We start from the raw sequence: 27,828 nt of genomic DNA on the forward strand, positions 1-27,828 counted from the left end.
TAGCAGGAATTAAACTCATGACCTCGTGCTTTCAAGGCAGGCACTTTTACCACTGAGCTGTATTCCCCAGCCCTTACTTTTGTAATTTCTGTAATATTTTAAGTCTCTTTACTAACTGGAAATGAGATGTAGATAATATATACACGTTTTCAAAAATAATGCCTAACAATAATAAAAGGGATAAATAATTTATAATGAAATAACAACTATCTTCATATGTATAGACAGGATTACAACAAGACGTATGACTCAAGTAGTCAGGTACTTAAATCTATGTATTGAATCACTGAATCACAAAACATCTTACAACTACAAATGTAAAATGATTCAGGTATATTGTATTAGTGACTAAGAAATATCTCAACCTTGAGTAATTCCTGGGGAAGTTCTGAACAAAACAAAATCTCCTGCTAGGTGTGGTGACATGGGGCTGTAATCTCAGCACTTCAGGAGGCTGAGGCAGAGGATCACAAGTTTGAGCTCAACATGGGCAATTTTGGGAGCATCTATCTAAAAAAAAAGATTAGAAAGGGATTTAGAAATGGCTGGGGATTTAGCTCAGTGGCATAACCTCCTGCCTGGAAAGCACGAGGTTGTGAGTTTGATCCCTGGTACCAAAAAGAAGGATTGAGAAAGTGAAAGCTCTGGGTTCCATCCTCAGTACTAAAGAAAGGAGGAAGGAAGGAAAGACAAGCAAGCAAGCTAGACACAGTCACTTCTAGGATTATGTGCAATGCTTTACTAGAAATGTATACGAAAACCATCAAAAATACTGTATTTTGGGAGTAGAAATATAGCTCATTGGCAGAGTGTTTGCCTTGGATACACTAGGTTTATCTCCAGCAATAAAGATGAATATATCTATATAATATTTTCTATAGAACTGGATTCTGAGTCATGAAGTTTTTCATCTATTCAAAAGTCGGATGGCACATTTACAAGTTGCATAGGATACAAGTTGTTTAGGACTATTTTGAATATAATAGGAGAGCTAGAATCCCTATTCTCTGCCTACAAAATCCAAGTAGTAAATTTTTTTTAAAAAGGTAGCTGTGGTGCACATCTGTAATCCTAGCACTCAGGAAGCTAAGGCAGGAGGAGCAATGCAAGTTCGAGGCCAGCCTGGGCTAAATAGTAAACTCAGGTAGTGAACTACACAGAAAGATCTTGTGTCAACAACAAAAACCTCAGAGTGTTCCCTAGTCACTGTGACAACAAAAAAGCACTTCCTTAGATTTCCAAAGTATCTGTCTTCCTAGGGAGTAGTTGAGGGCTAAGGATATAACACAGCACCGCACAGGTGTCTGGTGGCAAGTGCAAGGTTCTGAGTTCAATTCTCAGTGCAAAAAAATCTACGGAGTAGTTGAGAGCCATTATAGACAGTTGATACAATGAAATATTACATTGAAAAGGATAAGGAAGTAGGTGGGGTCAGAGCTCAGTGCACAAAACCCTGAGTTAGTTTCCAGTACTGAAAGAATGTCCACAGTCAGGGATTAGCTCAGCAGCATAAGTGCCTGCCTGGCAAGTGCAAGGTAATAAGTTTGATCCCTGGTACTGAAAAAAAAGTCTACAGTATTTTGGCAAGTGGAAAAACAGGCTGCAAAACATGTATAGTAACCTACTTTTGTTAAGTATATAGGCAGAACAAATGGTTGACTATTTTTTAAAATGTTAATTGAGGACATTCCGTACTTTTAGAGTCTAGAGTTTGAGAACTATACATTGGATTACTTTTACAAAATAATTGCTTCTTTTTTTTAATTTAAATTTTTTGTTTTTGTGTTGCTTTATTTTTTTGGTACCAGGAATTGAACTCAGGACCTTGTGCTTGCCAGGTAGGCGCTTATGCCACTAAGCTACATCCTTGGCCCATCTTTTTTCTTTTAAGGTTAAGAGTAGGAAAATTTATTGGAGAAAAGGAATGGGGAATAGGAATAGTTCCTTAGAGACAGGAGGGGTTCTGAATGGGTAACCCTTTATTTTCTGTTTTGTTTTATTTTTGAATCAGGGTCTCACTGTAGTTCAGACTGGCTTTGAACTCAGGCAGTTCTTTTTTGAACAGAGGATCGAACTCATGACTGTGTACTTGCAAGGCAGGTGCTTATGGCACTGAGCTAAATCCCCAGCCTTTAAGGCAATTCTTTTAAGCCTCCTGAGTGCTAGGATTACAGGTGTATATCACTATGCCTGGCAGTAATTGCTTCTTTTGACATAGAAGGTTTAAAAAAACTACTTTGGTCAGTGGCTGGTGCATTTTTTGAGGTAAGTTCAAGGATAGAGAAGCAGAAGCAAGTTTAAAATACGAAAAAAACAGAGCTGGGTGCAGTGCTGCATATTGGTGGTCCCACTACTCAGGAGGCTGAGGCATGACATCAGTTGAACCCAGGAGCTGAGAACCAGCCTGAGCAACATAATGAGACTCTTGTCTCTTAAAAATTCAAAACAAAAAGTGAAAGGATAATTTGATAAAGGTTGTCATCTAGTACTTCATATAGTATTTGGGTTTTTTTGTGTGCTAAAATTTAAAATTGGAGAAGTGGAACAGTTACTGTTCCATTAATTAATTTGAAACTACCACTAGCAGTACCTTTCTTTATTCTGTTATTTTTTCCATGTCTTTTTTTTTTTTGAAAAGGTGTTGCTATGTAGTTCAGGCTGACCTTGAACTCATGTAATCCAGGCTGGCCAACTTGAGGCCATCCTCCTGCCTCGGCTTGCCAAATGCTGGGATTATAGGCATATATCACTATGCCCCGCATGTCTTCATTTGAAAACAAATGGAGAGAATGATTATAACCACTTAGGAGACAAAAGTGACTTCAAAAATGTTTGCAGTTCAGTGGGGAAAAATGCTGCTATGGTACCATATAGAGTATGAGAAATTCTGCCTCCTATTAAACAAATTCCTTCATCTACCTTCAAGGACTTTCTTTTCCCAAAATGCTGTGGTTGATCACAGAGAATTATTTTGGAGTTAATGTGGTGTCTTGACACCTATAATCTCAGTTCTCTGGGAGGCTGATGCAGGAAAATCAGAAATTTGAGCCCAGCCTGGATAATTTAGTGACTTAATGAGATCTTGTCCCAAAATATAAATAAAGACCAAACATGGTGTTGCATGTCTGTAATTCCCAGGCATGGGAAGCTGAGACAGGAGAATTGTTACAAGTTCGAGACCATCCTGGACTACAAAGTGACCTCAAGGCCAACCTGAATCGCATAGCAAAACCGTGTCTCAAAAAGACAAAAAAAAAAAAAAAAGGAAGGACAGGCTGGCGATGTAGCTTGGTGTAAAAACCCTGAAACCCTGGGTTCAAGTTCCAGTACCACAAAAAACAAAACAACAACAAGAAGAAACAGAGAACTGAGTTTGGGATAACCAGGGACATATCTTTATTTTACGTCTTTATTTGATTTGTTTTGGTTTTTGAGACAGTTTCTCTATGTAATCTAATGTGGTCTTGAATTCAGTACATAGCTCAGGCTGGCCTCTGTGGCCATTCTCCTGCTGTAGCCTCCTGAGTGCTGGGGTTGTAGAAGTGTGCCACTATACCTGCCTTTTATCTGTTTGTCTGTCTGTCTATCTATCTATGGATCTATCTGTCATCTTTTTGCTGGTTTTGATTTTTTAAGACAGAGTTGCACTGTGTAGTTCAGGCTGCCCTTGAACTCCCTGTGTAAACCAGGCTGACCCTGAACTGACCTCCTGAGTGCTAGGATTATAGATGTGTGCCACCAGCCCTAGTTTTTTCTAAAAATGATTTTCAAGACTTCGGCTGTATGTGGTGTGGCTCTTTCCTATAGTTACAGCCATTTGGGAGGCAGAAGGGTCACAAGTTTGAGACCATCCCAGGCAGCTTAGCCAGATGCTGTCTGAAAGAATAAAAAAGGCTAAGGCTATAGCTTACTAGCAGAGTGTTCTTGGGTTCACTCTACTGTACTAGAAAAAAAAGTTTATTCTCCTTACTTTAAGTTCTTGGAGATGTACTACTGCCATTAGAATTGGAGGGAGATCAGCAGTGTTCTGTTGCTATTGAAGGAGATAGGGAGCTTTTCTGGATTTAAATCCCAACTCTAATCTCAAGTTTAAGTCATGACTGTTTAAGGGAGTTCCCCACCCCAGCTTTTTATTATAAAAATTTTCAAGCATATGAAAAAGTTTAACAAACAGTACAGTGATTATTTGTGGTGTTGCTTGTTGCCTAAAGTCAGTAGCGATTAACTTTTTGTCAGATTTGCTTTATAGGTACATGTTTTAGGTATCTGTGAGTCCATGCCCCACTGTCCTGAAAAATAAGGTGTACATTAATGAAACTTAGCTTAAAAAGTATAAGTTTTCTGCAGGGTGCTTTTTTGCCTAACTACAATTTGAAGTAATCAGTATCCTGTAAGAAGGAACAAAGCTGCCCTGAAGTAACATTTTTGTGTTTATTTGGAATGAGTTCATGTTGTTTCCATGCATTTGTCAATATACTTTGCATATTCTCCCATTTTTGCACTTCTGCTAATTATAAGGTGTTTTGAAGCTGTGTATTTGTTTTCTCCTTATTTTAGATGATCCCTCTGATAAGCCACCTTGTAGAGGCTGCTCCTCCTACCTCATGGAACCTTACATTAAGTGTGCTGAATGTGGGCCACCTCCTTTTTTTCTCTGCTTGCAGGTAACCAAGGAGAGGCTTGCTTCTCAACCTTTTATGAGTATAGTAATTCAGAGATTATCACAGATGGCTTAGGAGGAATATACCTTATTAAATTTGTTCCTTCCAGTCAGTCTTGTTTTATGCATTTTACCAGCGAAAAGTTGAGGAACTGCAGATGATTGGGACTGATGACTGTTATGCAAGGTGTATCCGCCTAAATTTTTTTCCAGAGTTAAACCATTGGGATTGCAGGAATCTAAACTGGAGGACTGGCATTTGCTGACATTGTTTATTGTTTTATTGAAGAATAGATGAAGAATTCAGTATAGATGACCAAAGGGAAAACTTATTTTGTGAATTATGATGTTAGTAATAATACAATTATAAGTACTTTGTGCCTGGCACAATTTTGAGTACTTTACATGGATTAACCCTTAAATTATCACTATAGTTCTATGAAGCAAATATATATTCTCATTTTATAGAGTAAATTTAGGCAAAGAACAGTTAGATCATGCAGCAAATACCATGTTTTATCAGACCAAAGACAATATTGATCATAGTTTCAGGAATACTGAAGTATAGAAATGGCCGGTAAAAATTTTGATACACTTTTGTTTTGTTTTGTTTTGTTTTTTGAGAGCTATGTCTTGCTACATAGTTCAGGTTGGCCTTAAACTTACTATATAGACTAGGCTGGCCTGGAACTCACAGTGATCCTCCTGCCTCTGCCTGCTGAGTGCTGGAATTACAGGCATGTACCATGCATCCAAGGCCCTGATATACTTTTAGTTTTTTTGTTTGTTTATTTTGTTATTCAGCCAGGGTCTTAATATGTAGTTCAGGCTGGCTGTGAACTTATTATGTAGCCCAGCCTGGCTTTGAACTTGTGGCGCTCCTCTTGCCTCAGTCTCCCAAGTGCTGGGATCACAGGTGTATGCTACCATGTCTGGCTTTAATTATAAGGTGAATTTTGATTTTAGAGTTTGAAATGTAGAAAAGTGTTTGTCTTAAAATTGCTGAAATATGGTAACTATACAACTGCAATTCACAGTCTGAATCTCCAGGCCTCGTGCCATTTTGGAGAAAGGAATTGTCGTAGGGAAAAATAGCTCCCCACAACCAACGAGCTTCTCTTTGAAGAACCTCTGATAAGCTGTTAGCACAGATAGACCATCATGTTGTAAGATTAATCCTTAAAGATACCACAGGAATAGAAGAATAGAGTACCTGCCAAATGTAGTGGTTCATGCTTGTAATCCCAGTGATTGGGAGGCTGAGGCAGGAGCATTATTGTAAATTCAAGGCCAGCATGGGCTACATAGCAAAACTGTGTCAGAAAACAAAAACAGAAACCAAAACAAAAGAATAGAATACCTGTGGGGCTGAAGATTTAGCTCAGTGGTGAAAGCACCTGCCTTGCAAGCTGCAGTCATGAGTTCTATCCCAGTACTGATATAAAAAAAAAAAAAAAATAGAACACCTGTAAGCTATCTTCTATCCTTTAAATAAGCATTTTTTTTTTAACAGTAGCAAAGTTTATTTGAAGAAGCAAAAGGGTGAGAAACTGGCTCTGAAAGTGAGCTTGAGCTGAGTAAAAGGAAGAAGCAAGATAAAAATAGGACACAGGGTGGGCCATTGTGAGGAAAGCTACAGTACCTAAGAAAGCATTTTTAAAAGTACTCTTTAGTAACTTAGTTTTTCTCTCTTTACAGTGTTTCACTAGAGGATTTGAATATAAGAAACATCAAAGCGATCATACATATGAAATAATGGTAATGATGAAGTTGCTGGGAATTTCCATTTGTCTTTCAAGTGCTAAATGGGAATTAGTATTCTTCTTAGTTTAATTTAATTTTTTTGCATATTAGTATTCTTTATCTTAAGTATCTTTTTCTTATCTTCTGAATTTGATAATCTAGTAAATTATCTAGTAAGTTTTTAAATTTTTGTGAGCCTACTAAGTTATTTTAAGTACAAAACATTTTGTTATTGTGGTGCTGGGAATTGAACGATTAAAAAACACTGTTATATCATCAGATTTTTGTTTCAAATTCCAAAGGTATTTATTTAAAGGAAGTATTTTTCAAGATCCTCTGATACAAGGATGAGTGGTATTTTGCTTTTTAAGTTTATTGATAAACATACATTACATGACCAATAGTTGTCACTGCATCCTAAAGTCTCCCCAAACCCACCTCTGGAATAGGGAATTGAACTCAGGGCCTTCACACTGAGCTACATTCCCTCCCTCCCTTTTCTTCTTGAGACAGAACCCTCCCAGGATGCTGGAATTACAAATGCATGTCAGCAAACCCAGTGTTTTTATGTGGTTCATGTTGCCACTGGTGAAGATTATGTCTGGCACTCCATCTTCCTGCCTTGGGGAAATTAGTTGTCCTATGGGAGTTAAGTTATAATTTGAATACAAATGAGTTAAAACTGCATAAAAATGACATTAAAGAGACAAACCAGTTTATAGGCTAGTATAAGAATTGGCTGTAGGGCTGGGGATAGGCTTAGTAGCAGGTTACTTGCCTAGTATATGCAAGACCCTAGGTTTAATCCCCAGCACTGCCAAAAAGGAAAGAAAGAAGGAAGGAAGGTAGGAAGGAAAAATGGAGGGTGATTTGATTGATTGTATGTCCTGCTAAGCCCTTGCAGGATGAATGATGTAAGAAATTTAAGTGAGCCAGATGTGTCTAATCTCAGCACTCAGGAGGATCACTATGAGTTTTAAGCCAGTCTGGGCTACATAGTGAGTTGAAGACCAGCCTGAACTGCATAACAAGACCCTGTCTTAAAAAAAAAAGCCTAATTGTGTTATCAGGTCTATTCAACAAGTATATCTTTGTCAAAATAGTTTTATTAGCTTTCAGAGCTATTAGCTGTGTAACTAACTTCCTTAGTTTACCAAGTGTTTTTTTTTTTTTTAATTTAAAGAGAAAGAAACGAAAAAAATACATGGAGATAAAAAAAGGGTAGAAATAATACAGAAATACAGAAAAATAATTGGTAAGAAATCACCAGTTGATAAGTTACATATTGTCATCTTAGAAATAGCTGTTCAAGTTACAAAATTAAAGTATGTAAAATGACATTCAAATAGTGACACTGCCAACAGTTCTGCTCAGTGATCTAACAAAAACTTAGTAATATGGTTTATCAGTCCTCCACACTTTTTATCTTAAAGAGGGTAAGATTAAACACATCACAACAGAACAAAACAGTTCAAGAAAAAAACAATTTAAAGAAATACAGATTTCAAAGCAAGTCTGGAGATCTTCACTGTTTATCTAATTGTCTCTAGTTTCTTCCAAATAGTTGTCCCTATTTCATGCACATTAAATACATACTGCATATTATAGAACTAATCATATCATTACAGGATGATGAAGGCTTTTTTAGGTCTTCAAATCTGATATTGGGGAAGACAATAATAACTACCATCACATCTCTCATTCTCTTCGTAGTACCTGTCCTTATCTTTACATATGCTGAAGTTGAACTTTAGAGACTAGACTAATATCACTCTGATCAGTGAATAATAGTATTGCTAGATTTTATATCATAATGCTACAAAATTAGCATTGGGTTTCTTAGTGTCTCTTCTTCTTCAGAGTGTCTGTTCATTACATCTTGCATTATATAATCTATTCCTGTAAATGGTTTTTAAAAAAAACCTTCTCACGTGTGAATTTCTACATGTATATCTATCCTCTCTGTATTATAGGGAAAACAAATCATAACAAGACAGCAAAACAAATTACTAGAAAAACATGCAATGAAAAAGACACATAAGACCACAATATTAGGTGATCTACCATAGTTACTATGCTTTCTCTTATTTTCAATAGATTTGTCCACATCATTGGACTTAATATAGTTAAACATAGTATTACCTAGCTATTTTTATAAAAACACAACTTTGAAAACATTGTAGGACTTGAGAGCTGTTAACAATCAATACCAGTATGGATATCTTTTACATTTTGTCATCTTTAGAGTAGTTGCCTCTACTTTTAGGGTTGATACTATCAAGCATACCAAATTCAAATAAAATCAGCCAAGGCAAAACCGCAGTTTTTTGTTTTTTGTTTTTTGTTTTTTTTTTTTTTTGTCTTTTTCTTTTTCATCGGTACCGGGGATTGAACTCACGACTGCCTGCTTGCAAGGCAGGTGCTTATGCCGCTGAGCTAAATCCCCAGCCCCAAAACTGCAGTATTATGAATCGGATTCAGATAAGATCAGTCATAGTACGACAATGTAAGTAATACAGGATTTCAGTTTAAGTTAATAGGAAATTAAGGATAGTTGCCATAGTATAACCTGCTATTTTGGGGTCAGATGTCTGTGCCCTCAAATCTGATATGAGTGGGCAGACCAGAACAAATTAAATTTAAACTAAACAGGGCAATAAGACTACTGTGTCTTTTAAATCCTGATACACTATTAACAGTGACCTCTGCCTTTTTTTATAGTGTATCAAAGCTATCTATACTAAAGACTATAGCTTACCGTCTTTGCCTCATGTCTGCTACTCCACTTTACTGCTATAATTTGTCTACCTTACTCCCTCATTCCACTGTCTGCCCCGTTCATTGAGGCCTCTCTGCCACTGTTGGTGGAAACCTGGTATCCCTTCCTCTCTTTCTCTGGAATGTCCTTCGGCACTCTCTGTAGGGTTGGGTTGGTGGCCACGAACTCCCACAGTTCCTCCTGGTCTTGGAAGCATCTTATTTCTCCATTAATTTTGAGAGAGTGTTTTGATGGGTATATGAGTCTTGGTTGCATATTATTTTCTTTCAGGACTTGGAATATTTCTCCTCATTCCCTTCTTGATTTAAGAGTTTGTGTTGGTCAGTCTGTTGTTATTTTGATAATTTTCCCATTGTAAGTAATCTGCTTTTTTTCCCTGTTCTTCTGTTCCCTGTTAATATTCTGTTCTTTTGGTGGATTTCTGGAATCTTGATTATTGTATGTCTGGGTGTAGGTCTGTTTTGGTTGTAGGTAGCTGGTGTTCTGTGTGCCTCTTTTATCTGGATATCATTTCTTTTTGCTATACACGGGAAATTTTCCTTTAATATATCTGTGAATATTCTTTGTATTTCATTTTTGGTTGCTCCTGCTTCCTCACTCACATGCTTTATTTTTAAGTTATGTATCCTTTTGTCATCTTCTAGCCTTTGAATTGTTTCTTTCTGATTCCTTGTTATGTTTAAGAGGTCTTTTCTTTCGTGATCATATAAATCACTCTTTAAGTTTCAAAAGGCTAACTTTAGTTTCTGTCAAGGCATTTTGCCAGTGTTCAATGGAGTTTTTAGTTTCCTGGTATTTTCTTTGGATCTGTTTCATGTATTCTATGTTATGCTTAAATTCTTCTTCAGAAGTTTCTCTTTCTTTTCTGATTTCCTCCGTTCTTCCATCTGTGTTCTCTTGGGCGGGGCTTGTTATTTCTTTAATTAATCTCTTTATATCTTGCCTCACTTGGATCAGGAGTACAGCTTTAAATTCATCTATGAGGTCATGGAGGTATTTTTTTATTTCGGCTGATGCTGTGTCCAGTATTGGATGGTTACTGTGCTGGTTCTCTTCTGTATTTATTTCTCCTGGGCTTATTTTCTCATGTTGGGCAGCTAGAGATTTTTTTTTAATTTCTATCTCGTCATATTTCTGGTTTCTTTCAGACTGGAGTGTCTTGGGGGGCTCTGGCCCTCTCCGTATTGCTTAGGGCCTTTCAGAAGCGTGCTGACTTGAGTTTTTGCTGTCCTCCCCAATTTGCTGTTATCTGGGGTAGACAGGGATGCAGGGACAGTGCAGGCTAGCCTCCAGCCTCTGTGCCACTCAATCCACAAGTTAGGCTGTACTTTGTGGATGTCACAGAGTCGCAACTATTTTGTATCTGCTTATTTGGTCCCAACCAGAGGCTTGGTTCAGCCCCAGCAGATCCTGCCAGTTCTCTTTGTGCCAGAAGCAGCTGATTAATGTCACTGTGGCACAGGGCTCTGTCCAAATCCCAGCTGTCCTCTACCAGACCTCTCTGTGCCAGGAGCGACTATCTAATGTCATCGCGGCACCGGGTCTGCCCCATTCCAAGATGTCCTCCACTAGTTCTCTCTAGGTTGCTGACGCTGTCACAGTGCCAGGCTCTGCCCAATTTCAAGATGTCCTCCACCAGACCTCTCTATGCCATGGGCAACTGTCTGATGTCACCGAGCCATGGGCTCTGCCCAACTCCAAGATGTTCTCCACCAGACTGTCCGTGTTACTGATGTCACCGTGGTGGCGGGCTCTGCCTAATTCCAAGATGTCCTACATCCAGCCATAGCAGCTGTGGGACCCAGTCCCTAGTACTCACCAGGACTCAGTGCAGGTCTTTTTCGTGGGTCTACTGCACACTGCGCCACTTGCCTTCACTGCGTTCCCGACACAGCACGGAACGGTCAGAAAACTGCACAGTGTTCGGCTTCAGAGCTCCAGAGCTTCTCACAATCTCCTCCAGTGCAGCCGGGTGCCCCTGGCTGCTTCGCAGGGTCCCAGGTCTCAATTTCCAGCAGGTGCCAAAAGCCAATACAGCTTTTCCTCTTGGATCCACTGGTCAGTGCGCTGCATTAAAGGTGCGGGATTTGCAGACTCCCGTTATCAGCTACCACAGTCTCAGCATGACCTTAAATCCTCCAGCCGCGCTGTCTTGGAATCATTATCCATTCATCTGGCCCTCTCCGTGTTGTCATATTCTAGCATCTAATATGATTTCTTTGGAGAGACTCTCCGCCCAATCCCCTAGCAAGCCGCCATTTTTGAAACTCCTACAAGTGGTTTTTGACATTTGGTCTCCAGTAGTTCATTTTCTTGCAAGAAAGAATGTTGTGTGACTTGACTGATATAATTTCACATTGTAGGTTAATTATTGGTATGTTATCCATTTTCTGTAGCCGCTGCAACAAATTACCAGAAATTAAGTGACTTAAGACACCACAAATGTATTACCTCAGTTTTGTAAATCAGAAGACATCACTGCAGTCTCATAAGCCTGAAATCCGTTGGCCTGAGCTTTTTTTTTTTTTTTTTAATCTAGAAGCAATGAGGAGCTCATTCAGGTTGTTGGCTGAATTCACTGCCTCAAGGTTATAGGAATTATGCCACTGTTTACCACTACCATATAGGAATTATGCCACTGCTTGCTGTTGGCCAGGATTTATTCTCAGTGTCTGGAGGCTGCCAGCAGTCCCTGGTTCCTAGTCTTCTTTTGCCATTTTCAAAGCCAGCAAAACTGGGAGTCCTTGAGGTTACTGATTGAATGATTGAAACTTCTTTGACCTCTTGTCATATTTCTCCTGAGTCGACTTTTTCTGACTTCTGCCTTCTTTTCTGAGCTGAGTCTCTGACTCTTTTACCTTCATTTTCTACTTGATTACAGGAACCCACCTGTATAAGTCAGGGTAATCTCACCACTATTGGAATTAACTGCAGTGTTTGTTCAGAGCAGTACCTATTTAAGAGTTTGGTTGAATAATCAAGCCATGGCAATCTTGGGAGCAGAGAAAATATCTTTCGAAGTCACCTTTTATTTACTTTAGTTTTTCTTCCCCCCTCTTTTGTTTTAATCATTTACCAGACTTTACTTCGTTCTTAAAAGTTTAGAAAGAGTTACAAACGCCTCACCATGAATATAATCATTGTGTACTGTAAACATATACTAATACAAATTTAAAAGTTTGGAAAGAAATGCTGGGCTGGGCATTTTTTAGAATTAGGATAGCTAAGAGTTTGAGACCAGCCTAAATTACATTGTGAGGCCCTGTCTCAAAACAAAACAAAATCCTAAAACTAGAATATAACTTTTTTTTTTTTTTAGTTCCAGGGATTCAACTCATGATCTCTCATGTTTGCCAGTCAGGTGCTTATGCCACTGAGCTAAATCCCATGTCCGTTCGTTCTTTCTTTCTTCCTTTCTTTTTGGATCTTGTGATGCTGAAGATTGAACTAATAGACTTGGTGTGCTACCCTGAGCTACATCTCTAGTCCCCAAATTTATTCACTTAATCTAGTAAAATAATTCCTTAAGAGATAGCTCACTATAGCTTGGGCAAGGTAACAGTCATCATTAGCCAAAGTGAGAAGCTGACCGTGAGGTTTCTTTAGCTATTCTAGGCACAACATCTGCATAATGCTGAAAATACTGTTTCACTTTAAGTCCACTTAGTTATGATTGTGTCATCCTTTTCTCACATATTCAACACCCATATAAACACATTTTAGAGTTCTATGCTTTAGCAAGCTTTTCAAGATTACTAATATTCCTTCCTTTTTTTAAACCCATCTTACCTAACTCAGTAACTTTCCATCTATAAGAATTACTGAATCTGGCTTTCTACATTTAAAGGCACTGAAGTATTTTTTTTGTTGTTGTTTTTTGTCTTTTTCTTTTTTATTGGTACCGGGGATTGAACTCACGACTGCCTGCTTGCAAGGCAAGCCCTAAAGGCACTGAAAACTTGATTTTTTTTCTTCATGTGAAGCCTCAGATAACATTAAATAGTTTTCAGTACTTTTGTCATTTCACAGTGCTGTATTTTTGGGAGTTACTCATGGTGTAGGTGGTGAGTTAAGATTTCTGAGTTCTATCGGCCTATTTTTGTCATGTATTACTTAGACTCTTGAACAAGTGAAGGCACACCCTTGATATCATGATTCTTAGAGCATAAGAATCACAGGTGAGTTTAGAATTGTTAAATCCCTGGGCATTGCTGTTAGAAATTCTGGTTCAATAAGGTCAGGTTGGGTCCAGAAGCTGAATAACAGTGATTCGAATTTTTAAAAAACTGCCTCATGCCTCCTCCTCCTCCTCCATAGCATAGAAAGTTTTTGTTTCACAGTAAAGTGGGTAAAGGGTAGTTAATATTCTACAGTACGGCCTGGGGATTTAGCTCAGCAGCATAAGCACCCGCCTTGCAAACGGGATCGTGAGTTCGATCCCTGGTGCTGATAAAAAAAGAAAAAGACAAAAAAAAAAAAATATTCTACAGTACAAGTTTTAGAAATAACAGGCACTACAACTGACATGTGAGTTGTAATATTTACATGTATTTATAATATTTGGCCAGATTGAGAATGATTACTATAAATTTATCAGAAAAATGGATTCTAAAATTTTTACCTTGGGGGCCAGGGATTTAGCTCAGCAGCTCAAGCAGTTTCCTGGTAAGTGCAAGGTTGTGAATTCGATCCCCAGTACTAAATAAATGAATTATATATCTACCTTTGATCTCACAGTACCTTATGGGCAGTAGGCATATTCATACTATGTGCTTAGATCAACATGCATTGTTTATTGGCAGTATAATTGTACTAATATGGGAGATTGGAGGGGATTACTAACAGATATAAAAAATGTATGCATATGTATATGTTGCCTCCTAATTGACAGGTTTTGAAATTTTGTTATGGTTTTGTTTTCTTCTTTTTTCTTTTTATCCTTGAAGTAAAATGGATTAGAAAAAAGATACAGCAGTTTCTAAATGTAATTTGAAGACCCTTTGTATCAGTATAAATACCAAATATACTATACAACATATATTATAATAAATTTCCATATATCCTTCACTAGCTCTTCCAATGACCAAACTCATGCTCATCTTGTTTCATCTAAACCTTTATCCATCCAGATTTGGAGGCAACCCCGCCAGATGTTATATCATTTGATCTTTTAAATGTTTCATTAAATCTAAGTAATTCCAATCGTTTCCACATTTTCCCAGTAATCGCATAAAGTTTGTTTTTAAAATCCAATTCCTTCTTGCAACTTCTAAAGCATTTACTCTTCTGATTTTTATCACAGATTAGTTTTGTATATTCTAGAACTACATGTAAGTGGAATCATACTGTGTGTACTTGTTTTTGGTTTCTTTCACTGAGCAGTTTTGAGATTTATTCATGTTGCACATAATAATAATTGTTCCTTCTTTTGTACTGGGAATCAAACTCAGGATCTTGTTTGTACCAGGCAAGCGCTATGCTGCTAAACTATATCTCTGGTCCCAATCATTCCTTTTAGCTACTAAGTGGTAGTCCACTGCATGAATATACAGTTTACCTATTCTGTGTGTGTGTGTGTGTGTGTGTGTGTGTGTGTGTGTGTGTGTGGTAGAATTCAGGGGGCACTCTACCACTGAGATGCTCTTTCTTAAATTGCCCAAGCTGACCTCTAACTTGCAGTCTTCCTGCCTTGGCCTCTAGGGTAGCTGAGATTATAGGTATGTACTACCAAGCCAGCTGATGCTGGCTGATTTTTTTGTTTTTGTTTGTATCTTTTTGAGACAGAATCTCACTATGCAGTTCAGGCTGGCCTTAAGCTTACTTTATAACGCAGGCTGGTCTTAAATTTGCAATGATCCTCTTGCCTCAGCATCCTGAGTGCTGGAATTATAGAGGTATACACCATGCCTGGTGACTGTTTAATTTTTAAAGAAATGATCACAAAGTTTTCCAAGATAGTTTGTATCATTTTATAATTCCATTGTTATATGACAGTTCTGATTGCTTCACATACTTTCAAACATTTGGCATTACTATTAGCATTTTGACTTGGTAGTGGATGTGACAGGGTATCATTTTTTTTCTTTTCTTTTTTTTTTTGTTTTGGGGGGGGTGGGAACAGGGTTTCGCTATGCAGTTCAGGCTAGTCTTGGGCTCACTTTGTAGCCCAGGCTGGTCTCAAACTTGAAACCATTCACTTGCCTCAGCCTCCTGACTGCTGGAATTACAGGAGTGCGCCACCACACACTTTGTCTTTTTACTGATTTGTTTTTAAGTTTTTTTAAATTTTGGAATAATTTATTAATAATTTACTGTAAGGAAGTTGCATATATAATACAGAGGATTCCTGTCTGCCATTCATCCTGCTTCCTCAAGTGTTAACACATCATACTATAGTGTATACTTGTCAAAATTAAGAAATGGAAATTGAAGTTCAAGATCCTGTATTGAATTTAATCATGTTTTCTTAGATTTGTCCTGAGTATGACAGTTTTCTGAAGTTTTTTATTGTTATACATGACCTTGACAATTGTGTTTTGTGGAACAATCAGAAATTTGTCTGATGTTTCATTGTGATTAGATTTGTGTTATTTAGGAAGACCACAGAAGTGAAGTGCCTTCTCATAGTATTGTATTTGAGGTACATGTCAACATGACTTAACACTGAAGATATTAAAGATGCCCAAGCACAAGTAAGAGATGCATTGAGTAAACTACGGGAAGGGGCATTGCACCTCTGTGTCTTTTCTGGGTGTGTTATCCTCTAGGCAGTGTGTGTTGAGCAATGTGAAATTTTTTTTAAACTTTGAGTTTTTGAAACTGGGTTGTTAGCTAGATGTGTGGCAAATGTTTATAACTGCAGCATTCAGGCGATTGAGACAGGATCATGAATTCAAGGCCAGTCTGGATTACAGTTCAGTTTCAAGGTGGACCTGGGCTATATAGCAAGCCCCTGTTTCAAAAAACTACACCAAAACAAAAAAGTCTGGATTGTCCTATAGATGTTAGAATAGTCTGGATTTTAGTGACTAACCTATTTTTTCTGTCTTCTTTGTTTCCTATACAATGGTAATAATTGTCACTGCTACATCAGATTCATTCATCTGTGTCTATATCTTTTTTTCCATCATCTATATCCATTAATTCATCAGGGGTGACAAAATAGTGATATTTTAGTTTATGCACTAGAATACTTCATAAAGACCAGGTCATGGTAGCACATTACTGTAATCCTCAATACTGCTGTTGCAGCAGGAAGATCATAAGTTCAAGGCCAGCCTGGACAATTTGTTAAGACCCTGTCTCAAAAATACAAAAGACATGGTGATCTAGCTCAGCTCTAGAGCACTTGCCTTGCAAGTGAGAGGCTCTGGATTCAATCTGCAATACAGGCAGGAGACATTTCAACATTATTTGTGTCGTTACCCTGAACAAAGGCAGGATAAATGCTAATTATTTTGCTTTACTCATTAATTTTGAAAGTTGTTTTCCTAGCATTCTCCAAATATTTAAAATGTTAGATGTGTTTCATTTTTCTGCATTTATTATCCTATTGATGCTTTAAATATTCTGTTTTTGATTAGTAAGTCAGCTTCTGAATCATTTTGAAATGTCGTGTAGAGTCTTTGAGAGCTTTTCAGTGTGACAAAATGTTCATTCTGGTCTTGTTTATTTCTTAATCCAGACCTGACATCAGTTTTTATTTAAGCCCTTGTTTCTTTCGTGGGAAGTAGCATTTAAAGACTAGTTAGGTACAGTTCATACATCTGTAGTTACGGCTACTCAGGAGGTTGAGGCAGGAGGATCTTGAGTTCAGGGCAAGCCTGGGCAACTCAGCAAGATCCTGTCTCAAAAAATACCAAGAAGAAAAGAAAAATTATGTACTAGAAAAGCTACTTGGCTGGTTCTCATTTCTAGACTCCTTCAGAGAGTCATGTAAACAAGATTTTTTTTTGATTATGTAAGTCTATGTACTTCTGCATATGTTACATAGCAGTTATGGATTATAATAGTTATTGAAAAAGAGGACAACTAATAACAGTGTAATTTAGATATTTAAGAAAATGACAATCATTTAACTGTAGTACTACAGCGAGGATTCCTGGGTTCCACTTCTGTTTCTGTTCTTAGAAAAATCTTCTTTCTGCTTAGACCTCAGACTTTCCTGTTCTTGACCCCAGCTGGACTGCTCAAGAAGAAATGGCCCTTTTAGAAGCTGTGATGGACTGTGGCTTTGGGAATTGGTAAGAGTTTGGTGTTAAAAGTAGTCCTGCCTTGATGCTGGGGCTGTAATTCAGTGGTATAACACTTGCATAGAATACCTGATATCCTGGCTTCAATCAGCTGTGTAGATAAATAAATAAAAATTAAAAATAAAGAATGGTCCTGGGCTCAAGCAGCCAGTGTTAAAGGGTGGAACTTCAGAAAGACGAAGCTGTGCTGCTGTCCTGTTGACCCAGGGTTCAGAGACAGGTTCTCTTCCCCTTTGTGCATTATTTCCCAAGCCTGAAATGCTTCACAAGACTATGGGATTTCAGAGTTCCATAAATGAGCATTGTTCCCTAAATGAGGATTGTGGCAATAATCCTCCTATGTTAGCCTGAGTCTCCCTAGTGCTGAGAGTATGGGTATCTACCACCAAGCTGGACCCATATTTTAGAATAGTGGGAATTAGAACTTCAGGTTACACCAATATATATTTGTGTCATTGTTCTAATATCTCCATGACATCAGTTTGGAGGTAGCAGTTTATTGATATTATATGGGTCTAATTTAAAATATGAAAAGAACAAACTTTACTTTTAGTATTACGTATAAAGTAAAAGTACTACTTCCTTTCCCTCTTTTTCACACTTCCCTAGGCAAGATGTGGCCAATCAGATGTGCACCAAGACCAAGGAAGAGTGTGAAAAACACTACATGAAGCATTTCATCAATAACCCTCTGTTTGCTTCTACCCTGCTAAACCTGAAACAAGCAGAGGAGGCAAAGACTGCTGACACAGCCATTCCATTTCACTGTAAGTGCCTCCTTGTTTTGGGGAAAGATGCTTAGGTCATCCTGGAGCCCTGTATCAGTGGCAGATAAATAGTAATTTGATTGCCATTGGCATGGCAGCTGTGGGGAGTCAGGACCATAATGTGGCGAAGAGGGAACACATGAGTCAGAGTTGTATTCCAAACTGAGCATCTGAGTACTTTAAGCCAATCTCTACTTCTACCTACTATGAAGCCCTTGAATATGTCATTTTACTTTAATGCTTGCTTTTGTAAGAGAATGTGTCAGAAAGGGAGCAGCTTGTCCATGCTATGAGGATGAAAGCCTTTTTGCAGTTCCTTTGGAAGATTTGCGATTGTAGGTAGAAGCTGCTTAACAGGGCCTTGTATTTGACTCATTATTATTAATTGCCCTAGGACCAAGCCTAATGAGCAATGTGTAATTGTTATTCATTTGGTTTTGGCAATGAAGGCAAACCTTTTAATCTCGTGTGCCTGTGGGACCAGTTGGTCTTCTAATAAAATATAGCCAAAAACATGATGAATTATAAATGGATGTCTTTCCTAAATGACTCCAAGCGCAATACTGGAGATATGAATGTTTTTTTTTTTTCTCTGCTTTCCTCATACTTTCTAGTAACAGTTTTATAGCTAACTCAGAAGCTGGTGCCTTTTTTTTTTTTTTTTGAACAGCATTTAGGATATTCACACTTTCAACAGCAACTCAATGAAATAAACAGAATGGGTGCTTTCATTTTACACACAAGCAAACAGAGTCAAAAAAGTTAAATAATTCATGAAAGGTTATGGGACTACTGTTTTTTGGAGTTGGGACACTATTCCAGCTAACTTCCAAAAACAGTTTGCTTTCGTTTCTCAGTTGGATGATATTGTGTAAATTGAAGTTGGTTCTAAGAGGTAATGGAGCTAAAGTTGCCACTGTATTAAGTTCTATAATAAAAGAAAAAAATCTTGATCTCATTATGAGAAGAAATTTCACCACATTTTCTAAGTCTTAGTTTCCTTTTTGAAGAAATTAGTCTGTATCCATACTATTTTGCTTTTTCACTTTTCCCTTTTAAATTTATCTATTGTCACTTTTTCTCCAAAAATATCTCAGAATGTACAAAAGGACTATTTTTGTGTGACTTTTTCATGTCAGTATCTTATTAATTAACTAAGAAATACTCTTCAATTTTACCAGCTACAGATGACCCTCCCCGACCTACCTTTGACTCCTTGCTTTCTCGAGACATGGCAGGATACATGCCAGCTCGAGCAGATTTCATTGAGGTATGTAGGAAACACTTGTTTTTATCATAAGAGAGGAAAAACATTTTTGAAGCTTCTGCCTCATATCCATAGGTTCCATACCACCCATAGGAGATTTTTCACAGTATTATTATTTGTAGAATCTTTATGCAGACACATTTTTAAAAATTTGAATTCTTGTTTTGATTTGTAAGCATTTTTTATTTGTGGAACAGTGAAGCTTCTGCAGACCAAAAATTTATTTCTAAAGTTGCATGGGTGTTGGTTCCCACTTTGTAGGTGTGAAGTTTCTGCAGTTCTCATTCCATACCTTGAGATGTCAAGGTTCAACTGTATCACATCATGACAGACATGTCCCATTAAAGGGCAGATGGTAGTAATTATTTTAAGTTTTACAGATCATAAATTTCCATTCTAGTTAAAGTTTTTTTTAAATGATCTTTATTTTATTGGTACATTTTAGATATACATATGATTCATCATAGGGAATTTGTACCTGTACATGGTGTGTCTTGCTGCTGCTTTTTTCCCCTCCAACCTTTGCTATTCTTGCACAGAAACAGCATAGATGATACACAAACAAACTAGTATCTGAACAAGTTAGTACCTGCCTGTATTTTAATGAAACTTTTTGTATAGTAAACTAGATAGTACCAATTTTCTGACTCCTGACTAAAGTATATAAATCATTGTTGAATATATATAAATACTATATGTTTCTTATACAGCCAAGGAATTGAAAACCATATAAATGGTGTCACAATTATCTTGATTTATCATCTAGCCAATAACTGTCATGCTCCTGAGATAACTTGGAAGTTTAACCAGCTAATCAACATTTTTGTAGCCATACCTAAGTCACATCTTGTTCATGGCAGGTGATAGTGTACCACTACCCCACAGATAACCACCTCCACAAATTGCAGTCATTGTATAGACTATAAACAAATCTATTGGGGCCAGGGATTTAGCTCAGTGGCATAAGTGCCTGCCTGACAAGCTTGAGGTCACGATTTCAATCCCCAGTACCAAAAACCCAAGCAAACAAAAACCAGATCTGTCCATTGAACTAAATAAAAAATATTGTTGACTAAATGGATCCCTTAAAATGTAATAAAAGGTAAAGGGGCTGGGGATTTAACTCAGCGGCATAAGCACCTGCCTTGCAAGCAGGCAGTCGTGAGTTCAATCCCTGGTACCGGTAAAAAGGAAAAAGACAAAAAAAAAAAAAAAAAAAACTGTAATAAAAGGTAAATAACTTAATGCAGACAGTTTTCATACTTGCAGGCCTAAGGTTATATTACCTTGAGATTTTAACAACCTAAAGCTTTATTTCTCATTTAGTTTGTTTTTTTTTTTGGTACCGGGGGTTGAATTTACGATTGCACGCTTGCACTTATGTTGCTGAGCTAAATTCCCAGCACCTATTTATTTAGTTTTTTGAGACAGGGTTTCTCAGTGTAAATGCAGTTCGGGCTGGCCTTCAACTCACTATGTAGCCCAGGCTGACTTTGAACTCAGGGCAGTCCAGCTGCCTCAGCCTCCAGTGCAGGGATTATAGGTATGTGCCACCACAGCTGACAAACCTAAAAACTTTTTAAAGTAATAAATTTGTTTGCATTGCTAAATTGAGAACTACTCTAAATTTTTGAACCTCTCAGATCCTTTTCCATGATTTCCTGTTACTTGTAGCAGAATTCTGACTTTTTAAGCTCATTTAGTATTTTTTTTTTTAAACAAATGTTGGCATGTATGTTTTCTGTTTGTTTCTAAAGCTGGGCTACTATGAAGCAGCATTCAAAGCTGATGGGTTTGAGGTGGGGATTTTTTTTTTTCTCCCTAACAGGAATTTGACAATTATGCTGAATGGGACTTGAGAGACATTGATTTTGTTGAAGATGACTCGGACATTTTACATGGTAATATTTTATCATGTATTTATTGATTACGTGATGATACTGTGTGTTAGATACTGGGACTATAAAGACAAATAAAACATATTCCCTGCTTATAAGGAACTCAAAACCTTATAGTAAAGTTGTGGTACTTACCCTTTTGTCTGGTTTTGTTTTTTTTTTTGTTGTTGTTGTTTTTTGGTTTTTTTTTTCTTAACTCCATTGAAAACTGATGGTTTTGTTTTTTGTTTCTGTTTTTGTTTTTGGTCCCGGGGATTGAACTCATTGACCTCGAGTTTGCTAGGCAGTCTTTTGTCTGGTTTTGACTACACTAAGTAAGTTTTGTGATGATCATTGATCATATAACAGAAACTGGGAATGCCCCATCCCTTGGACAACGTGATCTTTTTTTGGTCTGAGATAATTGGTTAAATGCCATCACTCGCCTCTACAAGAAGGGGAAACAGTATGAAGACATTGAGATTTCAGTAGTAGCTTTTGCTTCTGAATGTTCACTATAATTTGTTACCATGGATTTTCAATAGCAATAGAACCTCTTCAGGGATTTTTAGACCAAAATTGGGAACTTCTTATTTCTTAGAAGTGTTGACATTTTAGCACTTTTGAATCCTAATCTCATATAGTTCTATAAGGGTTTATGTTAACTTTTGTTATAATTTAAGTGATGAATGCCACTTAAGTGGCATTAAGTGAGTCTCTTTTCTTCCTCCTCTCCATTTTCAGTGAACTTCATATAGTGCCATCTTTTTCTTTCATTTATCCAGAATTAATTATAATAGATCAGTCATATTCTGTACAATCTATGTTCCTCAAAAAGCATCATCATTATTGTTCTTAAACCTGTATCATAGGCAGGAAAAGCAAGTAGAATACTTGTTGGACAATTAATCAACCAGTTAACATGTTGTATTAATTGCTACTCTCACTAGAAGGGGAACTTGATTCCTTTCTCTGTAACATAGCTACCTGAGTATTTATTACCCCAGGCCTGGGACAGAGAAACAGTTCTTTTAAAAGTTTTACTGTGAGAATTTTTTATCTACACATTTTTTGAGCAGAATATTTTTTGCAAAATTTCATTCCTCTTTTCTCCCACACGACTTTAAGGAAAGTTGAAGTGACGCAGATAGAACTAAAAGAGGAAAGCTTGAAAACAAGCTACTTGAGCATTCACAAGATCCATTGTATTTGTTCAGTCTTGCATGTCAATCTCTTCAACTGCACTGACTCATGCTGTCTCCTCTCACCTCTTGTGCTTTTCCTTTTAAGGTAGTATATGGAGTGCCATTCAGTATTTCTCTACATACACACATGCTTTTAATAAAATGTTATTGTTTCCTAGCTTTTATCTTTCTTGCCAGAACATCAGGCTACTACTGTATGCAAGCAAGAAGGGCAGCTTTGTAAATATTATTCTTTTAGATACTGTTAAAAATCAAATTTTTAAATCAAACTTTTCAGAATCTGTTGTCACTAATGACTTAACTAGGTGAGGGACTTGCTGAATCACTTCTCTAGGATTTCATCCAATGTCTGAACATTAGTAAGAAAACTATAATAATAGTTGGTATTTAATTTTGCTCTTCATTCTTTGTAGAATGTAGATATGCAATTTCATATAGTGTGTTCTTTCTGTAATTCTGTCGACACAAAAGGAATACTCAGAAGCAATTGATAAGTAATTTTTAATTCAGTTAATTTTTCAAAACTGTAATCTACTTCCTGTAGTTTCTACAATGTTGTAAATTACTGATTCTCATTTAAACCAAAACTGAAAGGACCAAGGGTATAGCTCACCAGGCACAAGTGCCTGCCTGGCAAGCACAAGGTTGTAAGTTTGATTCCCAGTACCAAAAAGGAAAAAAAGAAAAAGAACTGAAGTATCAGTTATTAGTTCTTATTCATAATTTTAATACAACATAAATAATAATCTTTTCCCCCACCCCAACAGCAAACTGTAAAATGTTTAAATATCTTTTACATATTTTTTATTTTTATTTTTATTTACTTACTGTCTTTTTGAGACAGAGTCTCACTATGCAGTTCAGGCTGGCCTTGAACTTACTTTGTAGCCTAGGCTGATTTTAAGCTCATAATGATCCTTCTGCCTCAGCCTCCTGAGTGCTAGGATTATAGGCATGGGCCACTGTGCCTGGCTTTTATTTTTTAGTACTAAGACTTGAACTCATAGTGTCACACTTGCCAGGCAGGCACTGAGCCACTGAGCTACATCCCTGGCCCTGGATATCTTTTTTTTTTTTTTTTTGGTGCCAGCGGTCAAACTTACGACCTCACACTTGGCAGGCAGGCCTTTATGCCACTGAGCTAAATTACCAGCCCCCTCGATATCTTCTAAAAACAACATTTTAACCAGGTATGGTGGCACACGCTTGTAATCCTAGCACTTGGGAGGTTGAGGATTGCCTAGAATTCAAGGCCAGCCTTGGTTTCATAGTAAGTCCAGGCAAGCCTGAACTACATAGTGAGACACTGTCTTAAAAAAAAAAATTTGAAGCGATTTGGCAGCACTAGAGGTCAAAGGGATGCGATGTTACAGAGGCGGCTTTATTTGTGGCTCTGAGCTCTTGCTCCTTGGGCAGCATGACCCATGCTGTGACTTATTAGCAGTGTCTTCCAGAATACTCCATGAAGGGGACTGGGAGTCCAACAACACTCAAGGAAAGGAACTTTTAGGTATGCCTGGCTCAGAAAGAGGGCTACCAATTCAGTGGAACTCAAGGTACTGATTCAACTTCAGGCTTACTTCTGAGTCAGTGTGTAGTCTTTAGGCAAGTCCTCGAAATCTTGTTTGCCATTTCTTTGTGTCTTCTGCCAGTAAATAGGGATGATACTGATTAGTCAGAGCCTGAATGTCTGCAATGAAAGATGGTACACAATTGAGATTGGTGTTACTGCCATTCCTGTATGCCATTTACTCAGTATTACTGAACATTAGCATTCCTTTCACATTCCCTCACTTATAACTACTGGGAGGGAGTAAAGTGGTTGACTTTTACATTTAGAAGCCATCTAGAATATTAGATGATGCCATCCAGCCCTGTTCTTACCCAAAGACTTTTGCTTTGATTCTTCGTATTTGTCTAATAGAGTTGACTTATGTGGTTCATTACAGGGACATGGGATACAGAAAAAGGACAATTAATTGTATTCCAGCCATACAAGAAAGGTGTTAAAATGGGCCCAGAAAGGTTATTGCACGTGTAGCAGTGTCCAAGAAGGCTAAAAAAGGAACTTCTGGTGTCATTAGATGGCCTGGTTTTTTTTTACTTAACAGAAATTATTGCTTTGGAAATTGAGATGTAGAAGACTCCTAACTTGGAGCTTTCCTGTCTTCTGATATATTATGAGATCTCAGATGCTTAGTGTAATTTCCTTTTGCTGCCATCTGTTTTCCTGTCTCCTTTGATGTGTGAGATCTCCCTTAAATTTGTAGACTTTTTTTCACTTGAATATCTTAGGGTCCTAAAATTCTGTATGTACCTTCCTTTTAGTCAGTGTTGTTCTGTAACCTAGGCAAAAGATATATTAATGAATTCCTCCTATTTGCCAAGTCTGTATTTGTTACATTTTTTTTCTTGAGTCTGTATTTTCGTTACTTCTCAGAATTACACATTAACATTTACACTCCCTCTGTTTTTAAAATGCTAATTTCAGCAACGTTTCCTTGCCAGTTTTCAAACTGTTTTTCTTTGGCCTGTATACCCAGCCTTTAGACCCTTGCAGTTAGTAGATCAGATGTCCGGTTTAGTCTCTTCATATTCAGCACTTGGTAGTGCTTTTCCTTTTGTAGTGAATTCCGGTTTAGTCTCTTCATATTCAGCACTTGGTAGTGCTTTTCCTTTTGTAGTGAATTAGTTGTTTTATGTGTAAGATATTTTAGGCTTAAATATGATCAGTAATAACTAATTCACATAGCTTTTACTGTTTTAAGCCCTTTATTTATGTATGATCCTTCAATCATTACAAACCCTCAAAGTTGAGTGTTGTTACTCCCATTCTACAGATGAGGAAACTGAAGCATAGAGAGATCAAGTAAGTTGACTGAAACTAGATAGCTGGCAAGTACAGATCCATTCCCAGATTTTCTCTATTCTTAATTCTGTGTAATACTCACTGTCTTTGTCTTTCCATCCTTGAATTTTTGATGTTTCTTCTCTTTCTTTCTTTCTTTCTTTTTTTTTTTTTTTTTTTTTTTTTTGAGGGTGAGGGGACAAGATTTCTCATTTGTTATCTTTGGTCAGTCACTTCACCACATTCTTGTTTTTGTTTTGTTTTCCTTTGGTACTGGAAATTGAACTCATGACCTCATGCTTGCCAGGCAGGCACTGTGCTGCTGAGCTATATCCCCATATTTTTTATTTTTTTGGTACTGGGGATTGAACTCATAACCGTATGCTTGTCAGGCAGGTGCTTATGCCACAGTGCTAAGTCCCTGGCTCCATTTTCCATTTAGGGAAATATGCAAAGAAGTTAACTAATTTGCTTAAGATTTCCTAATTGCTGACTTTGACCATTGGGCGACATAATCTTCCCTTCTCAGAATTTTTTGTGTGCATCTTGGCCAAAAGCTTAGGTTGGGAATGACTTTAAAAGCTTGCTTCTGGGGAATACCTGACCACAGGTTTGTGCTTGTGTAGTTGCAGAAGGATTTTGATTTTGATTGGCCTCTCTGCAGTTAAGGCCTCTGAGTTGATTTTCTTGCCAAGCAAGCAATAAGTGCCTTCTGTCAAGAAAACAGAAACATGTTGCCGGCTATTTTGAACAATGTTAGAAATACATTGCAGTGGGAAGGAGCTGCCTCTGTCTTCTGCCCACTTCTTGAAATATTTTAAGGCCAGCCGTTTGGAAACTTTTATCAGTGCCCACTATAATCTCACAGAGGCTGTTCTTCCCTCCCAAAGCTGAGAATTCAGAGGCTTTGTATAAGTGGATGGGTTAGAGCTAGTTTTGGTTTGTTCATGTTTAATGATCTCTGGTTCTGTGTTTGGCAACTTGTACTGGAGCTTCCAGTTGCTTTAGTAGACTGAACTGTTCTTGGATTGTCTGCCTTCTCCTTTCTGTTCTGCCTGCTGTGCTGTGGTCTCTCCTGGTTTATTCATGTAGTTAAGATCTTGTACGGATTTGCTGCTATCCGAGTGTGCGTTATAAAGAAAAGATGATACAGTAGTTTCAAATGTGCATTTTCACTGGAATAGTTCCACGTCTTTTGTGTCTGTGTGTTTCTTTTGTTCCCTGGAGTCAGTCATACACATTTAAACCACTGAAATGATCAAGCAATAGAACCAATTATCAGCAGTATGTATTTATAAAAGTTTTTGATAATATGATCTGTTAATTATATTTTTAAATAAGTCATTCCCACATAAATCTCAGGAAACAATGTGATAAAGTTAGTATGTTACAAAAATTACACACATCTTTTATTAAAGTTAGTAGTTATTTGCACTAAATCTTCAAAACTTTTTTTTAATAATACTGGGCAGTGAATGTAGGCTAGGCAAGGGATGTACCACAGAACTGTTTCCCCAGCCCAACATATTTGTATTGGATTTATTGGCTAGATAAATGAAACAAATTACATCAAAAGCCCAAAATATGAGACGTTCTCCAAGTATTTAAACTATTGTTATTATATTTATTTCCCTTTCTGCACCGAATTGTTGACTTCCCAATTCTTTTTTTCTCAGAAGTATTAAAATCCACCATAAAGACGGGATATAGCTCAAAGGCACAGTGCTTGCCTGGCAAGTGTGAGGTTGTGAGTTTGAGCCCCCATACCAAAAAAAAAAGAAAGAAAAAAAATTCACCATAAAATTTGTATTTGGTTGTACTGTGTATCAGAGATGCTTTCCTTCCTGCCTCTTCCTATTTACCTCTTCTACTATATAGGTGTGTAAAGTGTTTCACACCAATATGACTTAACTAGTCTACAGCTGTTTTATAAACAGATAGAGTAGGGGGTATTCTGTGGTAGCAAGACTTTTATGGAATAGCCCCATGATTTTATTTATAGAAAGAAAGTTAGCCAATTAAAACTGATTTTGAAGAGGATAGAAATGTATCTGAGCTGTAGAGTGCTTACCTAGCATATGTAAGGACCAGCATTCAATCCATAGCACAGCGCCCCGCTCTTCCTAAATAGTTTAAGAACTAGACTGAACAAGAAAAAAAAATTGAAAACCATTGCCTTTAATCTTTAAAGCATCTGATCTGACAACATTGAATTATTTTTCATTTGTTGTCAGTTATGAGGAAAAATGAATCTGTGTTGAATCCTTGAACTTACTAGGCGCAAACAGAACCCATGGTAGTGAAATTTTTAAATACTTAAACTTTATAAAATATTTCATTCATTTACCTCCAAATTATCCAGCCAAGATTTAGGTTATTTGTTTATTTTTATTCAGAGACACCAGGAAAATAGCCTGGATAAAGTATTTT

At 37.3% G+C, this 27,828-nt stretch overlaps 1 protein-coding gene across 4 annotated transcripts in view; it reads left to right on the top strand.

The window, feature by feature from the left end:
- Tada2a (transcriptional adaptor 2A) overlaps positions 1–27,828 on the top strand; it is a 53,462-nt gene that overhangs the window by 8,015 nt on the left and 17,619 nt on the right. For 2 of the 4 annotated variants that reach the window (XM_003469587.5, XM_063249622.1), the window contains 6 exons: positions 4,558–4,664; positions 6,359–6,418; positions 17,334–17,425; positions 18,044–18,201; positions 19,383–19,471; positions 21,297–21,369. In XM_003469587.5, coding sequence (XP_003469635.1) covers positions 4,558–4,664; positions 6,359–6,418; positions 17,334–17,425; positions 18,044–18,201; positions 19,383–19,471; positions 21,297–21,369 — 579 coding nt within the window. The remainder of the gene's footprint in view (positions 1–4,557; positions 4,665–6,358; positions 6,419–17,333; positions 17,426–18,043; positions 18,202–19,382; positions 19,472–21,296; positions 21,370–27,828) is intronic. The other 2 variants (XM_063249623.1, XM_013152296.3) reach the window with 2 other exon arrangements.

Source organism: Cavia porcellus, unplaced genomic scaffold, assembly GCF_034190915.1.
Source record: "Cavia porcellus strain 051 isolate PalLab524CR breed Dunkin Hartley unplaced genomic scaffold, mCavPor4.1 scaffold_6, whole genome shotgun sequence".
NCBI classification, from domain to species: domain Eukaryota; kingdom Metazoa; phylum Chordata; class Mammalia; order Rodentia; family Caviidae; genus Cavia; species Cavia porcellus.